The sequence below is a fragment of the Ranitomeya imitator genome, chromosome 6 (genome assembly GCF_032444005.1).
Source record: "Ranitomeya imitator isolate aRanImi1 chromosome 6, aRanImi1.pri, whole genome shotgun sequence".
In the NCBI taxonomy this organism is placed as follows: domain Eukaryota; kingdom Metazoa; phylum Chordata; class Amphibia; order Anura; family Dendrobatidae; genus Ranitomeya; species Ranitomeya imitator.
The window spans coordinates 459,627,336-459,652,398 of record NC_091287.1 but is presented as its reverse complement, the minus strand read 5'-3'; the positions used below and the strand labels follow the sequence as shown (position 1 = coordinate 459,652,398).

The 25,063-nt window shown below is 47.2% G+C and overlaps 2 protein-coding genes across 2 annotated transcripts in view; one reads left to right on the top strand and one right to left on the bottom strand.

Moving 5' to 3' along the window:
- The window catches only part of GDAP1 (ganglioside induced differentiation associated protein 1), a 440,350-nt gene that overhangs the window by 203,926 nt on the left and 211,361 nt on the right, over positions 1 to 25,063 (bottom strand). The window lies entirely within an intron of this gene.
- Positions 9,007 to 25,063, top strand: part of JPH1 (junctophilin 1) — a 176,020-nt gene continuing 159,963 nt past the window's right edge. The window contains exon 1 of the mRNA XM_069731495.1: positions 9,007 to 9,513. Coding sequence (XP_069587596.1) covers positions 9,135 to 9,513 — 379 coding nt within the window. The 5' untranslated portion in view covers positions 9,007 to 9,134. The remainder of the gene's footprint in view (positions 9,514 to 25,063) is intronic.

The following is a 25,063-nucleotide window of genomic DNA, read 5'->3' as shown; positions in this document are numbered from 1 at the left end:
AAACAAAGAATTAGCACGCAGGACCTGAAACACCGTTCTGACCTGCTTCACATGAGACTCCCAATCATCCGAGAAGATCAAAATGTCATCTAAGTACACAATCAGGAATTTATCCAGGTACTCTCGGAAGATGTCATGCATAAAGGACTGAAACACTGATGGAGCATTGGCAAGTCCGAATGGCATTACTAGATACTCAAAATGGCCCTCGGGCGTATTAAATGCAGTTTTCCACTCATCGCCTCGCTTAATACGCACAAGATTATACGCACCACGAAGATCTATCTTGGTAAACCAACTAGCCCCCTTAATCCGAGCAAACAAATCAGATAACAATGGCAAGGGGTACTGAAATTTAACCGTGATCTTATTTAGAAGGCGATAATCTATACAAGGTCTCAGTGAACCATCCTTCTTGGCTACAAAAAAGAACCCTGCTCCCAATGGCGACGATGACGGGCGAATATGCCCCTTCTCCAAAGACTCCTTCACATAACTCCGCATAGCGGCGTGCTCAGGCACAGATAAATTAAACAGTCGACCTTTTGGGAATTTACTACCAGGAATCAAATCGACAGCACAATCACAATCCCTATGCGGAGGTAGGGTATCGGACTTGGGCTCATCAAATAAATCCCGGTAATCAGACAAGAACTCAGGAACCTCAGAAGGGGTGGATGACGAAATAGTCAGAAATGGGACATCACCATGTACCCCCTGACATCCCCAGCTGGACACAGACATGGATTTCCAATCTAAAACTGGATTATGGACTTGTAGCCATGGCAACCCCAACACGACCACATCATGCAGATTATGCAACACCAGAAAGCGAATAACCTCCTGATGTGCAGGAGCCATGCACATGGTCAGCTGGGTCCAGTACTGAGGCTTATTCTTGGCCAAAGGCGTAGCATCAATTCCTCTCAATGGAATAGGACACTGCAAGGGCTCCAAGAAAAACCCACAACGCCTAGCATACTCCAAGTCCATCAAATTCAGGGCAGCGCCTGAGTCCACAAATGCCATGACAGAATATGATGACAAAGAGCAGATCAAGGTAACAGACAGAACAAATTTTGACTGTACCATACCAATGGTGGCAGACCTAGCGAACTGCTTAGTGCGCTTAGGACAATCAGAGATAGCATGAGTGGAATCACCACAGTAGAAACACAGCCCATTCAGACGTCTGTGTTCTTGCCGTTCAACTCTGGTCAAAGTCCTATCGCACTGCATATGCTCAGGTTTAAGCTCAGGTAATACCGCCAAATGGTGCACAGATTTACGCTCGCGCAAGCGTCGACCGATCTGAATGGCCAAAGACATAGACTCATTCAGACCAGCAGGCATAGGAAATCCCACCATGACATCCTTAAGGGCTTCAGAGAGACCTTTTCTGAAAATAGCTGCGAGCGCACCTTCATTCCACTGAGTGAGTACGGACCACTTTCTAAATTTCTGACAATATACCTCTATTTCATCCTGACCCTGACACAGAGCCACAGAATTGGGCTCATCGTACAGCAATCCGAGCGCCAGGAAAAATGCATCGATATTACTTAATGCAGGATCCCCTGGCGCAAGGGAAAATGCCCAGTCCTGAGGATCGCCACGCAAAAAAGAAATAACGATCCTAACTTGTTGAACTGGGTCACCAGAGGAGCGAGGTTTCAAAGCCAGAAATAGTTTACAATTATTTTTGAAACTCAGAAATTTAGTTCTATCTCCAAAAAACAAATCAGGAATAGGGATTCTCGGTTCTAACATAGAATTCTGAACCACAAAGTCTTGAATACTTTGTACTCTTGCCGTGAGCTGATCCACACATGAAGACAGACCTTTAATGTCCATTGCTACACCTGTGTCCTGAACCACCCAAATGTCTAGGGGAAAAAAAAGGCAAAACACAGTGCAAAGAAAAAAAAATGGTCTCAGAACTTCTTTTTTCCCTCTATTGAGAATCATTAGTACTTTTGACCTCCAGTACTGTTATGAAAGGTAATTCAGTACCACAATGGACATAGAGGTCAGCGCACATACAGTGACCTGGCAATAACCCAAAAAACAAGAACGAGCTCTGAGACGTGGGAACTCTGTTGACCGCAATCCCTAATCCTCTCCAACCACACTAAAGGCAGCCGTGGATTGCGCCTAACGCTCCCTATGCAACTCGGCACGGCCTGAGAAACTAGCTAGCCTGAATATAGAAAATAAGCCTACCTTGCCTCAGAGAAATACCCCAAAGGAAAAGGCAGCCCCCACATACAGTGGGGCAAAAAAGTATTTAGTCAGTCAGCAATAGTGCAAGTTCTACCACTTAAAAAGATGAGAGGCGTCTGTAATTTACATCATAGGTAGACCTCAACTATGGGAGACAAACTGAGAAAAAAAAATCCAGAAAATCACATTGTCTGTTTTTTTTATCATTTTTTTTGCATATTATGGTGGAAAATAAGTATTTGGTCAGAAACAAACAATCAAGATTTCTGGCTCTCACAGACCTGTAACTTCTTCTTTAAGAGTCTCCTCTTTCCTCCACTCATTACCTGTAGTAATGGCACCTGTTTAAACTTGTTGTCAGTATAAAAAGACACCTGTGCACACCCTCAAACAGTCTGACTCCAAACTCCACTGTGGTGAAGACCAAAGAGCTGTCAAAGGACACCAGAAACAAAATTGTAGCCCTGCACCAGGCTGGGAAGACTGAATCTGCAATAGCCAACCAGCTTGGAGTGAAGAAATCAACAGTGGGAGCAATAATTAGAAAATGGAAGTCATACAAGACCACTGATAATCTCCCTTGATCTGGGGCTTCACGCAAAATCCCACCCCGTGGGGTCAGAATGATCACAAGAACGGTGAGCAAAAATCCCAGAACCACACGGGGGGACCTAGTGAATGAACTGCAGAGAGCTGGGACCAATGTAACAAGGCCTACCATAAGTAACACACTACGCCACCATGGACTCAGATCCTGCAGTGCCAGACGTGTCCCACTGCTTAAGCCAGTACATGTCCGGGCCCGTCTGAAGTTTGCTAGAGAGCATTTGGATGATCCAGAGGAGTTTTGGGAGAATGTCCTATGGTCTGATGAAACCAAACTGGAACTGTTTGGTAGAAACACAACTTGTCGTGTTTGGAGGAAAAAGAATACTGAGTTGCATTCATCAAACACCATACCTACTGTAAAGCATGGTGGTGGAAACATCATGCTTTGGGGCTGTTTCTCTGCAAAGGGGCCAGGACGACTGATCCGGGTACATGAAAGAATGAATGGGGCCATGTATCATGAGATTTTGAGTGCAAACCTCCTTCCATCAGCAAGGGCATTGAAGATGAAACGTGGCTGGGTCTTTCAACATGACAATGATCCAAAGCACACCTCCTGGGCAACGAAGGAGTGGCTTCGTAAGAAACATTTCAAGGTCCTGGAGTGGCCTAGCCAATCTCCAGATCTCAACCCTATAGAAAACCTTTTGAGGGAGTTGAAAGTCCGTGTTGCCAAGCGAAAAGCCAAAAACATCACTGCTCTAGAGGAGATCTGCATGGAGGAATGGGCCAACATACCAACAACAGTGTGTGGCAACCTTGTGAAGACTTACAGAAAATGTTTGACCTCTGTCATTGCCAACAAAGGATATATTACAAAGTATTGAGATTAAATTTTGTTTCTGACCAAATACTTATTTTCCACCATAGTATGCAAATAAAATGTTAAAAAAACAGACAATGTGATTTTCTGGATTTTTTTTTTCTCAGTTTGTCTCCCATAGTTGAGGTCTACCTATGATGTAAATTACAGACGCCTCTCATCTTTTTAAGTGGTGGAACTTGCACTATTGCTGACTGACTAAATACTTTTTTGCCCCACTGTATAATGACTGTGAGTTAAGATGAAAAGACAAACGTAGAGATGAAATAGATTTAGCAAAGTGAGGCCCAACTTTCTGAACAGAGCGAGGATAGGAAAGGTAACTTTGCGGTCAACACAAAACCCTAAAAAAAAAACACGCAAAGGGGGCAAAAAGACCCTCCGTACCGAACTAACGGCACGGAGGTACACCCTCTGCGTCCCAGAGCTTCCAGCAAGCAGTAAAAAACAAATTGACAAGCTGGACAGAAAAAAACAGCAAACAAATAGCAAAGAGGAACTTAGCTATGCAGAGCAGCAGGCCACAGGAACGATCCAGGAGGAAACAGGTCCAATACTAGAACATTGACTGGAGGCCAGGATCAAAGCACTAGGTGGAGTTAAATAGAGCAGCACCTAACGACTTCACCACATCACCTGAGGAAGGAAACTCAGAAGCCGCAGTACCACTTTCCTCCACCAACGGAAGCTCACAGAGAGAACCAGCCGAAGTACCACTTGTGACCACAGGAGGGAGCTCTGCCACAGAATTCACAACACATGTGTCTGTGTGGGCTCGGTGGTCCCCTCCGTGGAGGTCTCCACCTCCGATGGTCTGACACTGGGTGAAGAGCTTTGTTTCCAGCTTCAGGAGGTAGCATTGGGGTTTTCTGCTTTATCGTTCTCGGGGGTCTTTCAGTGTGATTATGGCGACTGTTGAATCCAGGCCCGGGGTCTCTGTTTAGCACGATGTCCTTCAGCTCTTTGGCCAGGAGGCTGACCCCTTGTTTGTTGAGGTGTTTATTATCGTGCAGGTGACTGATGTTTATGGAGAAGTGTTGTGCCAGGGTCACGTTTGGCACAGTCTTGATCCTTTCAGTCAGTTCTGTATTGATGGCTTGGGTGGTTGGCCTGAATATGTCCGTTCTTGGGAGCAGCGATGACAGAATGATTTTACTGTCCGGGAATTTTAGGTTTGCCATCTTTGCCAGTTTGATCAGTTGTTCTGCGATGTGCTGGTCTGGCAGATTGTTTGTACCCGTGTGTATAATAATGTGCTTTGAGTTGGTAAACCGTGGTTTACTGATGACCTCTGTCACCTGTTCAATATTTGCACAGCGGATTGTACGGACCTGTTTTCCTGGGAATAGCCGCTGTGTATTTAGGTACTTCCCATTTGAGTCCATTATTAGGACAATATCGGGACTTTGTGATGTCTTGGGTGGGCTACGGTGCTGCTGATGGGGGTCTGTGATGCTGGCTTTGCTGGTGGCTGGTTCTCTTCTCTCTTCCATCTCTCTGGTTTCAGGATTTGAGTCCATTATTAGGACAATATCAGGGCTTTGCGATGTCTTGGGTGGGCTACAGTGCTGCTGACGGGGGTCTGTGGTGCTGGCTTTGCTGGTGGCTGGTTCACTTCTCTCTTCTGTCTCTCTGGTTTCAGGATCAGTCATATTGTTGGTTATTATTTTAATGCTGTTTGGTGTCTCTACATTCTGGTCAGTGGTGGCCATGTTGTCTGCTCTCTGGCTTGTTCCCATTGTCCCCTGCTGGGTCAGATGTCCAGGGCTATGGGCTTTTAATTCTGCAATATCCTTTCTGAGTTTATCATTGTCTTTTTTCAGTTCCCCGATTTCCTGTAGTGCTGCCTTGTGTTAACATTTTAGTTCACACATTTCGTCCCTTATTTTCTGTAGGGCCGTGTCATTTGTTGCTTGGTAATTTGCGTTGCTTTGTGAGTTTCTTTCACATTCTAATTTCAGTTGGACCAAGTCACTTTCTAATTGAGATAAGAAGTCTCTGTCTGGGGATCTGTATGTGAGCATTAGAGGTAGCATTAGAGGTATCTGCTGGGGCTTGTAGTCCTTTATAGGTTTGTGCCTGCTCTTTGATATCAGAAAAACAATTTTCAAATTGCTGCAGAATCTCCTCGGTCCCCTGCGCCATGACTGTGCCACTGTTGTATAGGCTTATGGTGAGCACATTGGTGTCATCATCTGCTTGGCTGGTAATTCTAATCCGCTGGACACTATTAGCGTTGGATTTAGATACATGTTTATATCGATTGCACAGGGCAGTGGGCCAGGCTGAGATTTGGTCTGTATAGAATAATACATTGGTTTTTCTTTTTGGTTCTTCCTTTGTGAAATCTGCATAAAGAGTCTCTGGATTCTCTCTAATATAGTACTATGGACACAGTGACTGGTACTATGGACACAGTGACTGCTACTATGAGCACAGTGACTGGTACTATGAGCACAGTGACTGGTACTATGGACACAGTGACTGGTACTATGAGCACAGTGACTGGTACTATGAGTACAGTGACTGGTACTATGAGCACAGTGACTGGTACTATGAGCACAGTGACTGGTACTATGAGTACAGTGACTGGTACTATGAGTACAGTGACTGGTACTATGAGCACAGTGACTGGTACTATGAGCACAGTGACTGGTACTATGGACACAGTGACTGGTACTATGAGCACAGTGACTGGTACTATGGACACAGTGACTGGTACTATGAGCACAGTGACTGGTACTATGAGTACAGTGACTGGTACTATGAGCACAGTGACTGGTACTATGAGTACAGTGACTGGTACTATGAGCACAGGGACTGGTACTATGAGCACAGTGACTGGTACTATGGACACAGTGACTGGTACTATGAGCACAGTGACTGGTACTATGGACACAGTGACTGGTACTATGAGCACAGTGACTGGTACTATGAGCACAGTGACTGGTACTATGGACACAGTGACTGGTACTATGAGCACAGTGACTGGTACTATGGACACAGTGACTGGTACTATGAGCACAGTGACTGGTACTATGAGCACAGTGACTGGTACTATGAGCACAGTGACTGGTACTATGGACACAGTGACTGGTACTATGAGCACAGTGACTGGTACTATGGACACAGTGACTGGTACTATGAGCACAGTGACTGGTACTATGAGCACAGTGACTGGTACTATGAGCACAGTGACTGGTACTATGAGCACAGTGGCTGGTACTATGGGGACACAGTGGCTGGTACTATGAGCACAGTGACTGGTACTATGGACACAGTGACTGGTACTATGAGCACAGTGACTGGTACTATGGACACAGTGACTGGTACTATGAGCACAGTGACTGGTACTATGAGCACAGTGACTGGTACTATGAGCACAGTGACTGGTACTATGAGCACAGTGACTGGTACTATGAGCACAGTGACTGGTACTATGAGCACAGTGACTGGTACTATGGACACAGTGACTGGTACTATGAGCACAGTGACTGGTACTATGGACACAGTGACTGGTACTATGAGCACAGTGACTGGTACTATGGACACAGTGACTGGTACTATGAGCACAGTGACTGGTACTATGAGCACAGTGACTGGTACTATGAGCACAGTGACTGGTACTATGAGCACAGTGGCTGGTACTATGGGGACACAGTGGCTGGTACTATGAGCACAGTGGCTGGTACTATGGGGGCACAGTGGCTGGTACTATGAGCACAGTGGCTGGTACTATGGGGGGCACAGTGGCTGGTACTATGGGGGGCACAGTGGCTGGTACTATGGGCACAGTGGCTGGTAGGTACTATGGGGGGCACAGTGGCCTGTACTATGGACACAGTGGCTGGTACTATGGGGGGCACAGTGGCTGGTACTATGGGGGGCACAGTGGCTGGTACTATGGGGGGCACAGTGGTTGGTACTATGAGCACAGTGGCTGGTACTATGAGCACAGTGGCTGGTACTATGGGGGGCACAGTGGCTGGTACTATGGGGGGCACAGTAGCTGGTACTATGGACACAGTGGCTGGTACTATGGGGGCACAGTGGCTGGTACTATGAGCACAGTGGCTGGTACTATGGGGGCACAGTGGCTGGTACTATGAGCACAGTGGCTGGTACTATGGACACAGTGACTAGTACTATGAGCACAGTGACTGGTACTATGGACACAGTGACTGGTACTATGAGCACAGTGACTGGTACTATGAGCACAGTGACTGGTACTATGGACACAGTGACTGGTACTATGAGCACAGTGACCGGTACTATGGACACAGTGACTGGTACTATGAGCACAGTGACTGGTACTATGGACACAGTGACTGGTACTATGAGCACAGTGACTGGTACTATGAGCACAGTGACTGGTACTATGAGCACAGTGACTGGTACTATGAGCACAGTGACTGGTACTATGAGCACAGTGGCTGGTACTATGGGGACACAGTGGCTGGTACTATGAGCACAGTGGCTGGTACTATGGGGGGCACAGTGGCTGGTACTATGGGGGGCACAGTGGCTGGTACTATGGGCACAGTGGCTGGTAGGTACTATGGGGGGCACAGTGGCCTGTACTATGGACACAGTGGCTGGTACTATGGGGGGCACAGTGGCTGGTACTATGGGGGGCACAGTGGCTGGTACTATGGGGGGCACAGTGGTTGGTACTATGAGCACAGTGGCTGGTACTATGAGCACAGTGGCTGGTACTATGGGGGGCACAGTGGCTGGTACTATGGGGGGCACAGTAGCTGGTACTATGGACACAGTGGCTGGTACTATGGGGGCACAGTGGCTGGTACTATGAGCACAGTGGCTGGTACTATGGGGGCACAGTGGCTGGTACTATGAGCACAGTGGCTGGTACTATGGGGGGCACAGTGGCTGGTACTATGGGGGGCACAGTGGCTGGTACTATGGGGGGCACAGTGGCTGGTACTATGGGCACAGTGGCTGGTAGGTACTATGGGGGGCACAGTGGCCTGTACTATGGACACAGTGGCTGGTAGTGGTACTATGGGGGGCACAGTGGCTGGTACTACGGGCACAGTGGCTGGTACTATGGGGGGCACAGTGGCTGGTACTATGGGGGGCACAGTAGCTGGTACTATGGGGGCACAGTGGTAGGTACTATGGGCACAGTGATTGGTTGCTACTGAGGACAGACACAGTGTTTGGCATTCTGGGCAGAGTTGCAGCACCGTGGCCACTTCTGCTCCGGGCGGCTCTCCCCTGAGGGGCCATCCCGGTTTGGGACCGGTGCCGGTGATGGGGTGAGGAGGAGCCGTGCGGGGGGCGGGGTTGCGCGGATGATGCCGGCGGGCTCGGCCGGGGATTGGCCGGGTGTTGGCAGCCGTGAGTGGGATGTCGGGGGTGTACTTGCCGCGCCCGGAGCAGGGTGCAGGGCACAGGAGAGTGTGCATGCCGCCGCCGGGACACAGTCACTAGCGACCGCTCCTCTCTGCTCCCCTGAATGACGGGCGGACGTTTCGACTTCGACGATGGCGGCACTTACTGCGGCGGCTGGGAGGATGGCAAGGCACACGGGCACGGCATCTGTACGGGGCCCAAGGGGCAGGGGGAGTACGCGGGCTCCTGGTCGCACGGCTTCGAGGTAGTCGGGGTGTACACCTGGCCCAGCGGAAACACCTACCTGGGCTACTGGGCTCAGGGGAAGAGGCACGGGCTGGGCGTGGAGACCAAGGGCAGGTGGATGTACCGGGGAGAGTGGTCCCATGGCTTCAAGGGGCGCTACGGGGTCCGCCAGAGTCTGTGCACCCCGGCCAGGTACGAGGGCACGTGGAGTAACGGGCTGCAGGACGGGTACGGCATAGAGACGTACGGAGACGGAGGTGAGTGATGCCGCCGTGTGCCCGCACTGCATGCCTGTCACTAGCTGTTCCCCTCCGTGCCAGTCTGAAGTGGACGGGCAGAGTATGCACTCATGGCTCCAGCCCCCTGTGCCAGGACCAGTCCTTTATGGTGACAATGGAGGGGCAGAGCTGCCAGTAAAGCGGTGCCACCTGTGCCCTGGTATAATGCTGGAACAGGGCGGCTAGTGCCATCTGCTGCTGAACTACAAATCCAAGCATGCCCACTTATGGAGAGTGCTGTCTTCAATAGTAGATAGTATAACTGGTGATTATAACCTGCAGGAGTGCTGCCCGGGTACCTATATGTGCCGACCACACGAGCCGGGTACCTATACTTGCCCACCACACGAGTGCTGCCCGGGTACCTGTATGTGCCGACCACACGAGTGCTGCCCGGGTACCTGTACGTGCCCACCACACGAGTGCTGCCCGAGTACCTGTATGTGCCGACCACACGAGTGCTTCCCGGGTACCTGTACGTGCCCACTATACAAGTCCTGCCCGGGTACCTGTATGTGCCGACCACACGAGTGCTGCCCGGGTACCTGTATGTGCCGACCACACGAGTGCTGCCCGGGTACCTGTATGTGCCGACCACACGAGTGCTGCCCGGGTACCTGTACGTGCCCACCACACGAGTACTTCCCGGGTACCTGTACGTGCCCACCACACGAGTGCTGCCCGAGTACCTGTATGTGCCGACCACACGAGTGCTTCCCGGGTACCTGTACGTGCCCACTATACAAGTCCTGCCCGGGTACCTATACGTGCCCACTACACGAGTGCTGCACGGGTACCTGTATGTGCCCACCACACGAGTGCTGCCCGGGTACCTATACTTGCCCACTATACAAGTCCTGCCTGGGTACCTGTACGTGCCCACCACACGAGTGCTGCCCGGGAACCTGTACGTGCCCACCACACGAGTGCTGCCCGAGTACCTGTACGTGCCCACCACACGAGTGCTGCCCGGGTATCTGTATGTGCCCACCACACGAGTGCTGCCCGGGTACCTGTATGTGCCCACCACCCGAGTGCTGCCCGGCTACCTGTACATGCCCACCATACAAGTGCTGCCCGGCTACCTGTACGTGCCCACCACACGAGTTCCTCCTGGGTACCTGAACATCTCAACAACACTATTCCCCCCCATGTGGGGCAGGGTCATGTATGGTGGCACTTACATGTACCCGGGGTCCTGCCACTGGGCCGGATGCAGTTCTGTAAATGGACAGATAATATTGATCTGCCCATTTGATGCCATCTTTGCTCAGTGGGGATGGCAGCTGCTGGTGTTATGGACGTGCCAGTGCTGTACTTCATAGCTTTGTGGCATCTGAATGAGGCAGTCAGAAATGTCCGTCCCATACAACTTTGCCCTTGTATCTGCTGTGGACAAATCGTCTGATGCCCCTATGCCCTCACATGTCATTCGTGATGAAACACAGCTCAGTTCTTTCCTACATGGAGCCCGCGCCCTCCATATCTCCTCTTTTCCTTTTTCTGGCTCATTTCATTTCCTAAATGTGACCCACAGATGGGTGGAAAAGTGCGGCAGATCAGTGTGCCCAAAAGCTGCCATCTGTCGTGGAGGTTTTTTTTGCTGCTGTAATATAGGCGACAGCTTTACACTGGGATATCATAAAACTACAAGTTCCAGCATTCAGGCAGGACTCCTGTATCCGTGTAATGGTGCCAGTCTGCCAGAAATAGAGGCCCCGGCAAAACTCTGATGCCAGTGCTCTGCCCTGTTCAGTACATGGAGCAGGATGGCAAATCCCAGCAGCCTGGACTCCCAAGTAACGCTGCTACCTGTCATGGAGCATAGTTCTAGGTTCCATTGTACGTGCCATATGGGACTGCAAGCTCCAGCATGCCTTCTGCTCCATGTCACATCTAGTGTGTATGTGTAAGTGTGTTTCCAAGTATAAAGAAAGCAAGAAATGTACGGCACTAGAGTTTTATAGGTGTGTACTCCTCAGGACTTATATAGAACTCACTGAACAACTCGTCCCATACAGCTTATGGGTATCAGGTGCTCTAGCAGAAAAGCATATAGCTCAGTAAATATCCAAGAACAAAAAAGTCTGCGGCACTCACCCCGTTGTTGCTGTGTGAACGTGTTCTTTATTGAAGCATTACGTTATGGATCCCGCCGAAGCACATTCAGTGCGAAACGGCCGTCGTCCACCCTCCATCACCGCACCCTCCTGTAAAACCTGCTGCCTAGTTGGATGTATATACTTATAGTAACATAGTAACATAGTTAATAAGGCCGAAAAAAGACATTTGTCCATCCAGTTCAGCCTATATTCCATCATAATAAATCCCCAGATCTACATCCTTCTACAGAACCTAATTGTATGATACAATATTGTTCTGCTCCAGGAAGACATCCAGGCCTCTCTTGAACCCCTCGACTGAGTTCGCCATCACCACCTCCTCAGGCAAGCAATTCCAGATTCTCACTGCCCTAACAGTAAAGAATCCTCTTCTATGTTGGTGGAAAAACCTTCTCTCCTCCAGACGCAAAGAATGCCCCCTTGTGCCCGTCACCTTCCTTGGTATAAACAGATCCTCAGCGAGATATTTGTATTGTCCCCTTATATACTTATACATGGTTATTAGATCGCCCCTCAGTCGTCTTCCATAACGTAATGCTTCAATAAAGAACACGTTCACACAGCAACAACGGGGTGAGTGCCGCAGACTTTTTTGTTCATGTGTAAGTGTGTGTATAAAGGAATAAGACCAAACGGAGCGTGCTACTTTTTTTTATTTATTTTTTTTTATCAACCACCCCCACCCCCCAAAAAAACAAAAGACTAAATAAAAACACTTACGTCACTATAACAGAGGGACCTTAAAATAGTATTAAGCAATAAAAAAGGGGATTAAAGCTACCAATGAAAAAATAAAAACAAAACTACAAAACGCTGTATGTGATGTGATGTCTGCAACGGCAAGGCAGATTATGTGCGCCCTATTGTACTGCCGAGGCTTGCCAGTTGGCAGTGTAGAGGTTAATTTCCAGAATAAACTTGAATTCTTTCTGGACTTTTTCGGGTAGCAGGTGGCTAGTGATCATGTTTCTCCAGACTCGGCACAGCTGAGTACAGCGCTTTCTGCTTAAGCGAGCGGTTAGCACAAGTCGTGCATGCAGATTTGGGTAGAAATAAGTCTGTCGGTAAATAATGGTGAAAATAAGAAGTTCTATCATCTGCTCATAGTCTGACTTTAGTGATAAAGTCTTTATAACTTGGTAATGTTATAAGATCCAAGATGCATGCAGTGGCTGAGGAGCAAGCACTGATTCTGTTTCTGTCTATCATCTAGATTAATAGTTTATTTCTATCAATTATCTGAATGCAAAAATCAAAATAAAATCAATATTTGCTGTGACCGCCCTTTGCCTTCAAAAACAGCATCAGTTCTTCTAGATACACTTGTAGAAAGTTTTTGAAGGAACTCCATAGGGAGTTTGTTCCAAACATCTTGAAAAAATACAACAGATCTTCTTTAGATGTAGGGTTGTGAAAATTGTTCTCTCTTGATCTAATCCTAGAGAGATCTGAGGTTGAGATCAGGGCACTGTGAGGACCGTCACTTCCAGGACTCCTTGTTCTTAATGACATTGCCTGTATGTTTGGGGTCGTTGTCCTGCTGCAGAATACATGTGAAGTCAATCAGAGACATCCCTGATGTTGTTACATGATGGACAGTTATCTGTCTGTATTTTTCAGCAGGAGGACCTCAAGAAATGGTCATTGAGGACCGTAGACACAGTGGGTGGCCAAGGAAATAGTGCAGCTAATATGATGCTTTGTTTTATTTGATATTGGAAACTGTCCAGCAGTGTCCTCAGCTCAGAACTGGCAGCAACCAGTGGGACTCAGCTACACCCATCTAATGTTTGGAGATTCCTGGCCTAAAGTGGTCTTCATTGAAGAATTGTGGGCGACGAGCCATACCTTCAATATGGAAACAAGGCCAAGTTTCTCAGCTGGGCACGAAAACATAGAAACTGGGGTGCAGGTAAATAGCAGAAGATAATCTGAATTTGAGTCAAATATTTGGCTGTAAGAGAAAGCCGTTTCTCACTGAAACACCGGAGAGCGACACCATAAGTGCAGGCTACAATGAAGCATGGTGGAGGTGCCTAACAAGTTTGAGGCTGCAATTCATTAATAAAGCTGGGAATTTGACCTGGATTAATGGCATCTTCAATGATGAGATATACAGGCCGATACTTATCCATCATATATTACCATCACAAAGGTGTCTGTCTGGTTCCAAATTTATTCTACAGCAACGACCCCAAACATGCAGCCAATGTCATTAAAAACTTCAAGGACAACAAGGAGTCATGAAAGTGATGATGTGGCTTCCACAAAGCCATGATCTCAACATCGGGTCTAGCTGTGATTCCATAAAGAGACAAAAAGGATTCGCACAAGTCTTTATCCACAGAAGATGTGTGGTTAGTTCTCCCAGATGTTTGGAACAACCTCTTTGATTAGTTCTTTCAAAAACTTTGTGTAGCTATAAGAATTGCCACTGTTTCGAAGACAAAAGGCAGTCACACCAACTATTGATTTGGTTTAAGGTACCGTCACACTCAGCGACGCTGCAGCGATAGACAACGAGCCGATCGCTGGAGCGTCGCTGTTTAGGTCGCTGCAGAGACGTCAAACACAGCAGCTCCAGAACGATGCAGGAGCGATCCAGTGACGTAACGGCGACTCACTTATCGTTCTCGCTGGTTGTTAGCTCCATGTAAAACATTGCAGGCATCGTTGCTTTTGATGTCAAACATGACGATACACGCCGACCTGACGACCAAATAAAGTTCTGGCCTTCTAGCTCCGACCAGCGATGGCACAGCGGGATCCAGATCGCTGCTGCGTGTCAAACACAACGAGATCGCTATCCAGGACGCTTCAACATCACGGATCGTTGTCGTTCTCGTTGCAAAGTTGCTGAGTGTGACGGTACCTTTAGACTTTGCTTTTGTTCATTCACTTTGCATTTGGTTAATTGATAATAAACTTAGCACTTCTATTTTTTAAAGCAATCTTACTCTGCAGTGTCTCTGTGTGTGTACACTACTCAAAAAGTTAGGGATATTTGGCTTTCGGGTGAAATTTATGGAAAAGGTAAAATGTTCACGCTACAATGATGTTTCATCATGAAAGTAGGGCATGCAATGGTGAGTTCCTCATCTCAATTTTTTGAAACAAAAGCCAACAACAGTGGTGGGTATGCCCCCTCCCCCCCAAAACTGACAATGTCTCAAAAACTTGTCATGTGGCCTTGAGCATCAATTACAGCTTGACAATGATGTCTCATGCTGTTGATTGTAATTGCCTACTGAGGCATGGCATCCCACTCTTCTTAAAGGGTGGCCCTCGGATCATTGAGGTTCTGGCGTACAGCAATATGAGCCCTACGCGGCGACTCAGCTGATCCCATAGGTTTTCTGTGAGATTCGGGTACGGAGAAAGTGCAGGCCTCTCCATTTGAGGTGCCCCAGTGTCCAGCAGCGACTCACTAATGATGCGACCTATATGAGCTGGAGCATTGTCATCCATGAAGATGAAGTTACGTCTGTGTTGTGCATGCAGAGGCACAAGGACTGGGTTAAGAATGAATGACTGGAGTAATGTAATTCATGTAGTAGGGGCTTGTCGCTGTACCGTTCACAAAGTGTAGGTCAGTTCTGTATTGAGTAGTCACACCTGCCCACACTGTAACACCAAAACCATCAAAGGCTCGTCAGGTGACAACAGTGGCTGATGCTAGCACTCTGTATGAGGTCTCCAACACCGTTGGCCACCATCATTTCTGCTAAGCGTGAATCTACTTTTATCAGTGAACTTCACGGAGTCTCACTTTTCCCTCATCCAGTGTAGATGCTCCCTGGTCCATGCAAGATGATGATGTCTGTGCCTAATGGTGTGGTCAGGTATCCTTGCAGGTTGTCTTAACATGCAGACTACGCTGATGTAAATGATTTTGTGTGGTCTGACGTGACACTTGGGGGGCCTCCGACCTTCCTTAAATGTACCTGGAGCTGTGTGGCATTCATCATCCTGTTCCGAAGAGCATTGTTCACAATGGAGCGGTCATCAGTGTGGGATGTGGCCGAAGGACGTCCACTTCTCTGCCTGTCACTCTTCCAGTCTCTGTTGCAACCTGCTGATGACCCTGAGACACACTCTAAGCTGAGTGGCCACTTCCGTCTGAGAACATCCTGCTTGAAGCCTTGCAATGGCGAGGTCCTGCTGATCAATTGTTAGGTGTCGTCTTGGTCTCATGATGTCAAAGTGTGAACAGCATGATGAGGAGGACTGTATAATACCAATTCTAATTGAACCACAAAATATATTGGGCGATTCATGGATCAGATATCTGTTGTGAATTTTGCCATTAAGCTCTTTGTTAGAGAACAGCAAGTTGTGCAAAAAATACTGAAACATTGAGCATTTGGACACGGGCATTCAGAAGTTTAGAGATGATCATAGTAAGTTCTCCTGAAAAGTTTTAGAGTGAATTTTAGGATCATCCTGAAGTTTCACCCAAAAGCCAAATATCCCTAACTTTTTGTGAGTAGGATACATTATTAAATCTTGTATATTATTTATATAAAGAAGCTCACACAACTGACCGTATAGTGAGTTACCAGGATGCCCACATTGGATATGACACAGAGCTCACCCTCTAATATTAGTGTACAGCCTACGATCTCCTTATCCTGGAGGAGCAGACCTGCTCTGGTGTTATCTCCAGCACACAACCTGCAGCAGGGGAAGACATAAAATAAGCTTTTAATATGTGTCTCTTACGATAGCGATGCTTGCACCCATGCTGCTGCGAGTGGTGGGGAGAGCGGGCATAGACGACTGTAAGGACACGTGTGAGAGCTGAACGTGTGACATGTGTCACCATCCAGAGACTGGTCACAACCTTGGCAAATAGAAAATACCAGTTGTCGGAAGCGTTTGATGGAAACCATTCAAGTTGTTTAAAACATGGCTCACGTTAAATTCTATTAGTTTTCTTATTTTCTAATATATTTTCACTATTTCTCTTTCATAGTGACACATTGTCGCTGTCACTTCAGATTACAGATTTGTGTTGTACAAATCTGCAATATGTCACCAATAGATCCATATCATACCTTAGTGTGTCTCTGATATTATCAACAGAAACTTTTACCATTAATCTTTTAATCCATGCAAATAAAAATAATCTGGGAAACTTCATTGGGAGATCAGATTCAGGAGGCCTTCTTCAAAATGATCATTTTTAATTTTTTTTTTTTTTTTAAGGAGAAATCGCCTTGCAGTAAAAGTTTTTTTCATCCAGAGGGACTCTAGCTCCATTCCTAGGTATGCCAGCGAAACATTACATCCAGATCACAAAACACAAAAGAAAAACCTTCCAGTAGCAAAATCTGCAGTGTAGACGTCTCCTTATACAGTTTATGATCTTTATAAGGGATTCCTCCAGATCTATTGCTTCTCAATCAGCCGGACTGTGGAGGGACGTTAAAAGCCGCTCCCACTATAGGAGACTCAGCTCATCGATGTATTAAATGGTCACCTATCTCCCACCCAGTATGTTTAGACAAAACTTCCCTCAGTAGGAACAGCTGATCACGATGGCCCAATTCATAAAGACCGGCAATGTTCTCACTGGTGTTGATAAGGCGGCATATTGGAGTCAGAAGCTTCTCATTCATTTAGAAACGCATCTGACTATTGGCAGCGCATCTGATGATTGGCGAGGCATCCGACTATTGGCAGCGCATCTGATGATTGGCGAGGCATCCGACTATTGGCAGCGCATCTGATGATTGGCGAGGCATCCGACTATTGGCAGCGCATCTGATGATTGGCTGGGAATTTGACGATTGGCGGGACATCTGGCTATTGGCAGCGCATCTGATGATTGGCGGGGCATCTGACTTGGCAGCACATCTGATGATTGGCGAGGCATCCGACTATTGGTGGCGCATGTGATAATTGGCGAGGCATCTGGCTATTGGTGGGGCATCCGACGATTGGCGAGGCATCTGGCTATTGGCAGCGCATCTGATGACTGCTGATGACCCTGAGAGACTCTAAGCTCAGTGGCCACTTCCGTCTGAGAACATCCTGCTTGGAGGCATCCGACGATTGGCGGGCCATCTGACTATTGGCAGCACATCTGATGATTGGCGGGGCATCCGACTATTGGCAGTGCATCTGATGATTGGCAAGGCATCCGACTATTGGTGACGCATCTAACGATTGGTGTGCATCAGGCCAGAAATCTTACGCCAGGTCCAGAATGGAGTAAGATTTCTTGTGTATGGACCGCCACAGCTTGTCATGGATTACACAAGGTTTGGCGCCATATCGGCGCTTGAAAATGACAAATTGCAACATTTTTATGCAACCCAAGATTTGCGCAAAAATTTTGCAAGTTTTCAAAGCAATTTACAACAGAATTCTGGTAAAACTTCCTTGGATATGCCCCTATGCGTACAGAGCTAGATTGTTGGGGTATCTATGTTTAGAAAAGGGGTTAACTATGTTATAATTATTCTTAGTGCATTTCCTCTTTAAAGAGGTTTTCCCCAATATTACAAAAGGTAATGAATATTCTGAGAGAGTAATAATAATAACTTTCCGCTTGAATCCCCCTCCGCTCCAGGCTGCCACTATTGCAAGTGATAATGAGCTGTCTGTCAATCACTGACCTTAGTTGTTACTGTGCCGTACATGCAAACGTCCCCCGCCTGCAGCCAAATTACTGTGCATAGGGAGAAATGTCAGCCAGGAGCTGGGGGTCTGCACACTACGAATACATGGACCCCTGATTCTCTGCACTGGCAGCAGTTACATACACCATAATCCTACATATCACACACTGCCTGTCACTGCCACATACTGCTCTCATAGATGGAGCATGATGTAGGTGACAGATTCCCTTTAAATAAAGCTGAGCAAGAAAGCCAGACATTGCCCAAGGACAAGACTGAAGCCGTTTCTGGAAATAAGGCAGCCCATTCTTCTAATCTCAGACATGAAACTTGACGGGGCATCTATTACTTCTAGAGACGAGATCTCGCAGACCTCTGTATAAATACGGTGGGGGAAAGAATTTATAAGAATGAATTAAAGGGATTTCCACTAGTATGATATTGATAGTGCATCAATATCAGATCGGAGGGGGTCGGATACCCAGCACCCCCACTAATCAGCTGTTACCAGTTATACTGATGACTTGGAGATGATCTGCAGTACCCGGGAGTAGCCACTAAATGGTGTACGGCGCTGTGTACACTGTTCACTTCCAGCCCGGGACAGTAGCAGCTGATTGGTGGGGTGTCAGTTGTCAGACCTCCGCCAGTCTGATATTAATTACCTATACCAATTGGTAAAGGTGGAAAAAGATATCTTTTTTTTTTCTAGCGAGTTCATCACTTTTTGTATGTATATCGGCTCACTTGGCTGCACACGGAGATAGACACAGGAATACTGCGGCTTGAAAGATGCACTTGGTTTATTAAGTACGGTATAAACCAAGGATTAAGCACAAAATAAGCATGGCCCTCTGGGCAAAAATAGCAAAGTAAAACAAAACGGCAACTCCTTGTAGTAGCAGGGCAGACTGCTCTGGGTTAGCACAACCCACAGAACAAAAACAACTTCTCTGGAGTGGTCCTCTCCAGACACACAACAACCCCGGCTGCCTCTCGAGTCCGGCTATTTAAACCCAGACCATGTGACTCCACCCATGCGACTGATCACATGACTGTGACATCAGACAGGTCCGGTCAACACATGGCGGTGCCGACTCTGCAGGTGGAAGTAAGGTGGACATCTTCCCACCCACTCTATAGATGTCCACATTAAACCAGCCCATGAATGCAACTTTAACTTAACCCTCACAACATGTACTGTGCTGGAGGAAAATACTCTGGTTTCACATCACTGACGCCATTAAATGCTGTGACCTATATCACTCCTCCACTACTTTGCCAGTGACTTTGTCACAAGAAATCTATATACACACATATGTACATCGTCCGTCATGAGTGTAGCAACATGAATTGGACGGACTGGGAGCGGGTGTGAAAATATACGCAGCATGCGACCTAAAGGGTGGCTGGTAAGTTTTTCATTCTGAGATTGGATCTCGCCAGGACATAATAAACTTTTAGTGCTGAATTAAATGAGCCGTGCAGGAGCTGAAATAAAACCTTGCTAATGTTAGAAGAACTGTTATGTAGCTAATGACCTGCGAGCACGGATGACACCAGGAATCAGCACTATCTATAAACTGAACACCTGCTGTAGAGGCTGCGGAGTGCGGCCATGTGTCTCCTGCCACTCAGGCCTGACAGCCGCGTCTCATTGAACATACTTGTGATGAGCGCACACTTCAGTTCTTGGATAAGAGTGACGTGTGTGGGCTGATTGCTGCATTGGCATCCTTCTCATCATGTAGAAAGGTTTCTATGGGAATAGAGTTCTACTCATTTGGTAAAAATCCAAACATATGAAGAGTCTTCAAGTGTCATTTGTAAATGTAAAATTGTAGAATATCTGGCATCTGTTGTATAATGAAGGCAAAGGATGCATCCGTCCATCCCTAACCTGCTCCTAATATCCAGCTGGTTAGAAATGCTCCATTGATTATATACTGGGCCTATACTGATTACCGTATTTTTTTGGACTATAAGACGCACCAATTTTGGGGTGGAAAATAGCAGAAAAAAGATTTTTATAAGATGGGGGTCCGTCTTATTGTCCAAAACTAAGTTATCTTACCTGAGAGCCGGCGGTGGTACAGCGGGGTCACAGAAGGCAGGGTCCTGTCCTCAGGAAGCCGGCGGCGGCAGAAGTGGGGTAATTCTGCAGTCCTGGGGTGCGGTGCTGCGGGTCTGGTGGCGGCGAGGCAGAGCTGGTGCAGGGTCCCATCCTCAGGATCCCAGTGGCGGTAGGGGTGGCGATACTGCGGCGGTGGGCAACGCAGAGTGCACCTGAGCAGAGTCCCTTCTTCCCTTCTTCAGGATGCCGGCGGCAGAAACGTGGCGGCGCTGCGGCCCGGTGTCTGCGGTGAGCAGAGTGCATCACCGGTTTCCCTGCTGCCATCTTCTTGAAGCCGTGAGCCGCCGGAGGCTTCAGTAAACTTGCCGCCGGGGGCCGTGCATGCACAGATTGAGATCTCTGCGTCCATTTTCCAGAAGCCGAGTGCTGCTAAGATCTCAATCTGCGCACACGCGGCCATTTTCCTGAAGCCTCCAGTGCCCCACGGTTTCAGGAAGATGGCTGCAGGGAAACCGGTGATACACTCTGCTCACTGTGGACACCAGGCCGCGGCGCCGCCACATTCCTGCCTCTGGTATCCTGAAGAAGAGACACTGCTTACATGTACTCCGCACCACCCACGGCCACAGCATCGCCACACCTCTGCCGCAACCCCCCCCCCCCCCCCCGGTAAGCCTGCGTTTGCACTATAAGACGCACCCCCCATTTTCCTCCCCAAAAAAAGTGTGTCTTATAGTCCGAAAAATACGGTATTCGCTGTGCCTATATTGATTATTTGCTGTGCATTGTGGCTATATTCTTAGTGTATAATGGCTAGACTTGGTGCCTTACCCCAGTTTCTTCTATCTGCTTACACTTCTGTACATAGTCACTTGCCCGGTTAGAGGTTTATTCACACTTTACAGTCTTGCATCAGTTTCTGTTGTTGTTGGTTGTGTTTTTTAAAATTGCTGCAAAAACAAAAGATTTAACTGCAATTCTGTAAAAATTCCCAAAGCATGTGAGCCCCCCCCCCCCCCCCCAAGTACCAGGGTCTTTTAATTTTATTGGATTCTCATCTGGGCCAAAGAGACTTGTTGATCTCTCTTTGGCTCCAGGGGTCGGGGACAACTACAATTCTTGCACCTCTACTTGCTTCATCTTAGAGGCCGGACACTACTATGATATGTCTTAAAAATCTGCTTGGTGGGGCTCCAGATATTGAGCCCACTGGTGAGTTAGCAGAGGGGAGACCGTGGACCCATGTTACTGGTGACGAGGTGGCTCTACATGCACAATTACTTTTCATTAAAGGGGTTATCAATTAGAAATATATACAGTCATGGCCAAAAGTATTGACACCCCTGCAATTCTGTCAGATAATACTCATTTTCTTCCTAAAAATGATTGCAAACACAAATTATTTGGTATTATCTTCATTTAATTTGTCTTCAATGAAAAAACACATAAAGAATTGTCCTAAAGCCAAATTGGATATAATTCCACACCAAACATAAAAAAGGGGGTGGACAAAAGTATTGGCACTGTTCGAAAAATCATGTGATACTTCTCTAATTTGTGTAATTAACAGCACCTGTAACTTACCTGCGGCACCTAACAGGTGTTGGCAATAACTAAATCACACTTGCAGCCAGTTGACATGGATTAAAGTTGACTCGACCTCTGTCCTGTGTCCTTGTGTGCACCACATTGAGCATGGAGAAAAGAAAGAAGACCAAAGAACTGTCTGAGGACTTGAGAAACCAAATTGTGAGGAAGCATGAGCAATCTTAAGGCTACAAGTCCATCTCCAAAGACCTGAATGTTCCTGTGTCTACCGTGCGCAGTGTCATCAAGAAGTTTAAAGCCCATGGCACTGTCCCTCAGAGGTCATGGGTCTTCCAGCAGAACAATGACCCAAAACACACTTCAAAAAGCACTAGAAAATGGTTTGAGAGAAAGCACTGGAGACTTCTAAGGTGGCCAGCAATGAGTCCAGACCTGAATCCCATAGAACACCTGTGGAGAGATCTAAAAATGGCAGTTTGGAGAAGGCACCTTCAAATATCAGGGACCTTGAGCAGTTTGCCAAAGAAGAATGGTCTAAAATTCCAGCAGAGCATTGTAAGAAACTCATTGATGGTTACCGGAAGCGGTTGGTTGCAGTTATTTTGGCTAAAGGTTGTGCAACCAAGTATTATGCTGAGGGTGCCAATACTTTTGTCTGGCCCATTTTTGGAGTTTTGTGTGAGATGATCAGTGTTTTGCTTTTTGCTTCATTCTCTTTTGTGTTTTTTCATTTAAGACAAATTAAATGAAGATAATAATACCAAATAATTTGTGTTTGCAATCATTTTCAGGAAGAAAATGAGTTATCTGACAGAATTGCAGGGGTGTCAATACTTTTGGCCATGACTGTATCACCAATCCACAAGAAAGACGATGCAAGTATGATCAACTAGATGGTGGCCCGATTCTAACGCATCAGGTATTCTAGAATATGTATGTAGTTTATTTATGAAGATTTCAGAATAATGCAATGAATACACAGGATTCGGCCGGGCGCAACCAATTAGCGAAGCGTGGTTCAAATTCCGCGTGAATTCGTGGCCGGACTGCGTCTGTCGCTGATTGGTCGCACCTGGCTGGCTGAATCCTGTGTATTCATTGCATTATTCTGAAATCTTCATAAATAAACTATACATACATATTCTAGAATACCCGATGCGTTAGAACCAGTCAGTGAAGCCAGGGCCAGCTCCAGGTTTTTGAGGGCCCTGGCCGAAAGAGTCTGACAGCCCACGTAGCATATAGCACAGCCAACGTAGTATATAGCACAGCCCATATAGTATATAGCACAACCCACGGAGTATATAACAGGCCACGTAGTATATAGCACAGCCACGTAGTATATAGCACAGCCACGTAGTATATTGCAGAGCCGCGTAGTATATAGCACAGCCCAAGCAGTATATAGCACAGCCCACGTAGTATATAGCACAGCCCACGTAGTATATAGCACAGCCCACGTAGTATATAGCACAGCCCACGTAGTATATAGCACAGGCCACGTAGTATATAACAGAGGCATGTAGTATATAGCACAGCCCACGTATATAGCACAGACCACGTAGTATATAGCACAGCCCATGTAGCATATAGCACAGCCCACGCAGTATATAACACAGCCCACGTAGTATATAACAGCCCACATAGTATATAGTAATGAGGGCACCATATCCCTGTGAAAAAAAGAATTAAAATAAAAATTCGTTATATACTCACCTTCCGGCGGCCCCTGGATCTAGCCCAGGCCTTTAGCGATGCTCCTCACGACACTCCCAGTTCCCAGTAATGCCTTACGGCAATAACCCATGATAATGTAGCGGTCTCACGAGACCGCTACGTCATCTGGGGTCATTGCCGCAATGCATTCTTGGGACCGGAGCATCGCGAGGGGCGTGAAAGGCTGGCGCGGACGCCGGAAGGTGAGAATATAGTGTTTTTTGTTTTTTTGTAACCTGAAAGGTAAGAAAAAGAGCTTAGATTATACTCACCCAGGGGCGGTCCCGGTTCGTTTCAGGTCCGATGGGCGTCACGGTCCGGGTCCGGCGCCTCCCATCTTCATGAGATGACGTCCTCTTCCTGTCTTCCTGTCACGGATCCGGCGCAGGCGTACTGCCTTCAACAGGGCAAATCAGTACGCCGGAGCAGTGACAGGAAGACAAGAACAGGACGTCATCGTAAGAAGATGGGAGGCGCTGGACCCGGACCACTACGCCAATCGGACCGGACCGCCCCTGGGTGAGTATAATCTAACCTGTTTTTCTTACCTTTCAGGTTACATCGGGGGCTTATCTACAGCATTCCAGAATGCTGTAGATAAGCTCCTGATACTGGTGGCCGCAGCTCATAGGGTACCGTCACACAGTGGCATTTTGATCGCTACGACGGCACGATCCGTGACGCTCCAGCATCGTAACAATATCGCTCCAGCGTCGTAGACTGCTGTCACACTTTGCAATGTACGACGCTGGAGCGATAATTTCATGACGTATGTGCGATGTAGAAGCAGTTGGTTACTATGCGCACATCGTATACAATATCGTGCACACCTTTGTTACACCATGCGATCATGCCGCCACAGCGGGACACTAGACGACGAAAGAAAGTTTCAAACAATCTGCTACGACGTACGATTCTCAGCGGGGTCCCTGATCGCAGGAGCGTGTCACACTGCGAGATCGTAACTATATCGCTGGAACGTCACGAATCGTGCCGTCGTAGCGATCAAAATGCCACTGTGTGACGGTACCCTATGGGTACGATTTTTGGGGTGGCAGATTCCCTTTAACCCCTTTACCACCAAGGGTGGTTTGCACGTTAATGACCAGGCCAATTTTTACAATTCTGACCACTGTCCCTTTATGAGGTTATAACTCTGTTACGCTTCAACGGATCCTGGTGATTCTGACATTGTTTTCTCGTGACATATTGTACTTCATGACAGTGGTAAAATTTTGAAAATTTCGCAATTTTCCAACTTTGAATTTTTATGCAATTAAATCACAGAGATATGTCACACAAAATACTTAATAAGTAACATTTCCCACATGTCTACTTTACATCAGCACAATTTTGGAACCAAAATTTTTTTTTGTTAGGGAGTTATAAGGGTTAAAAGTTGACCAGCAATTTCTCATTTTTACAACACCATTTTTTTTTAG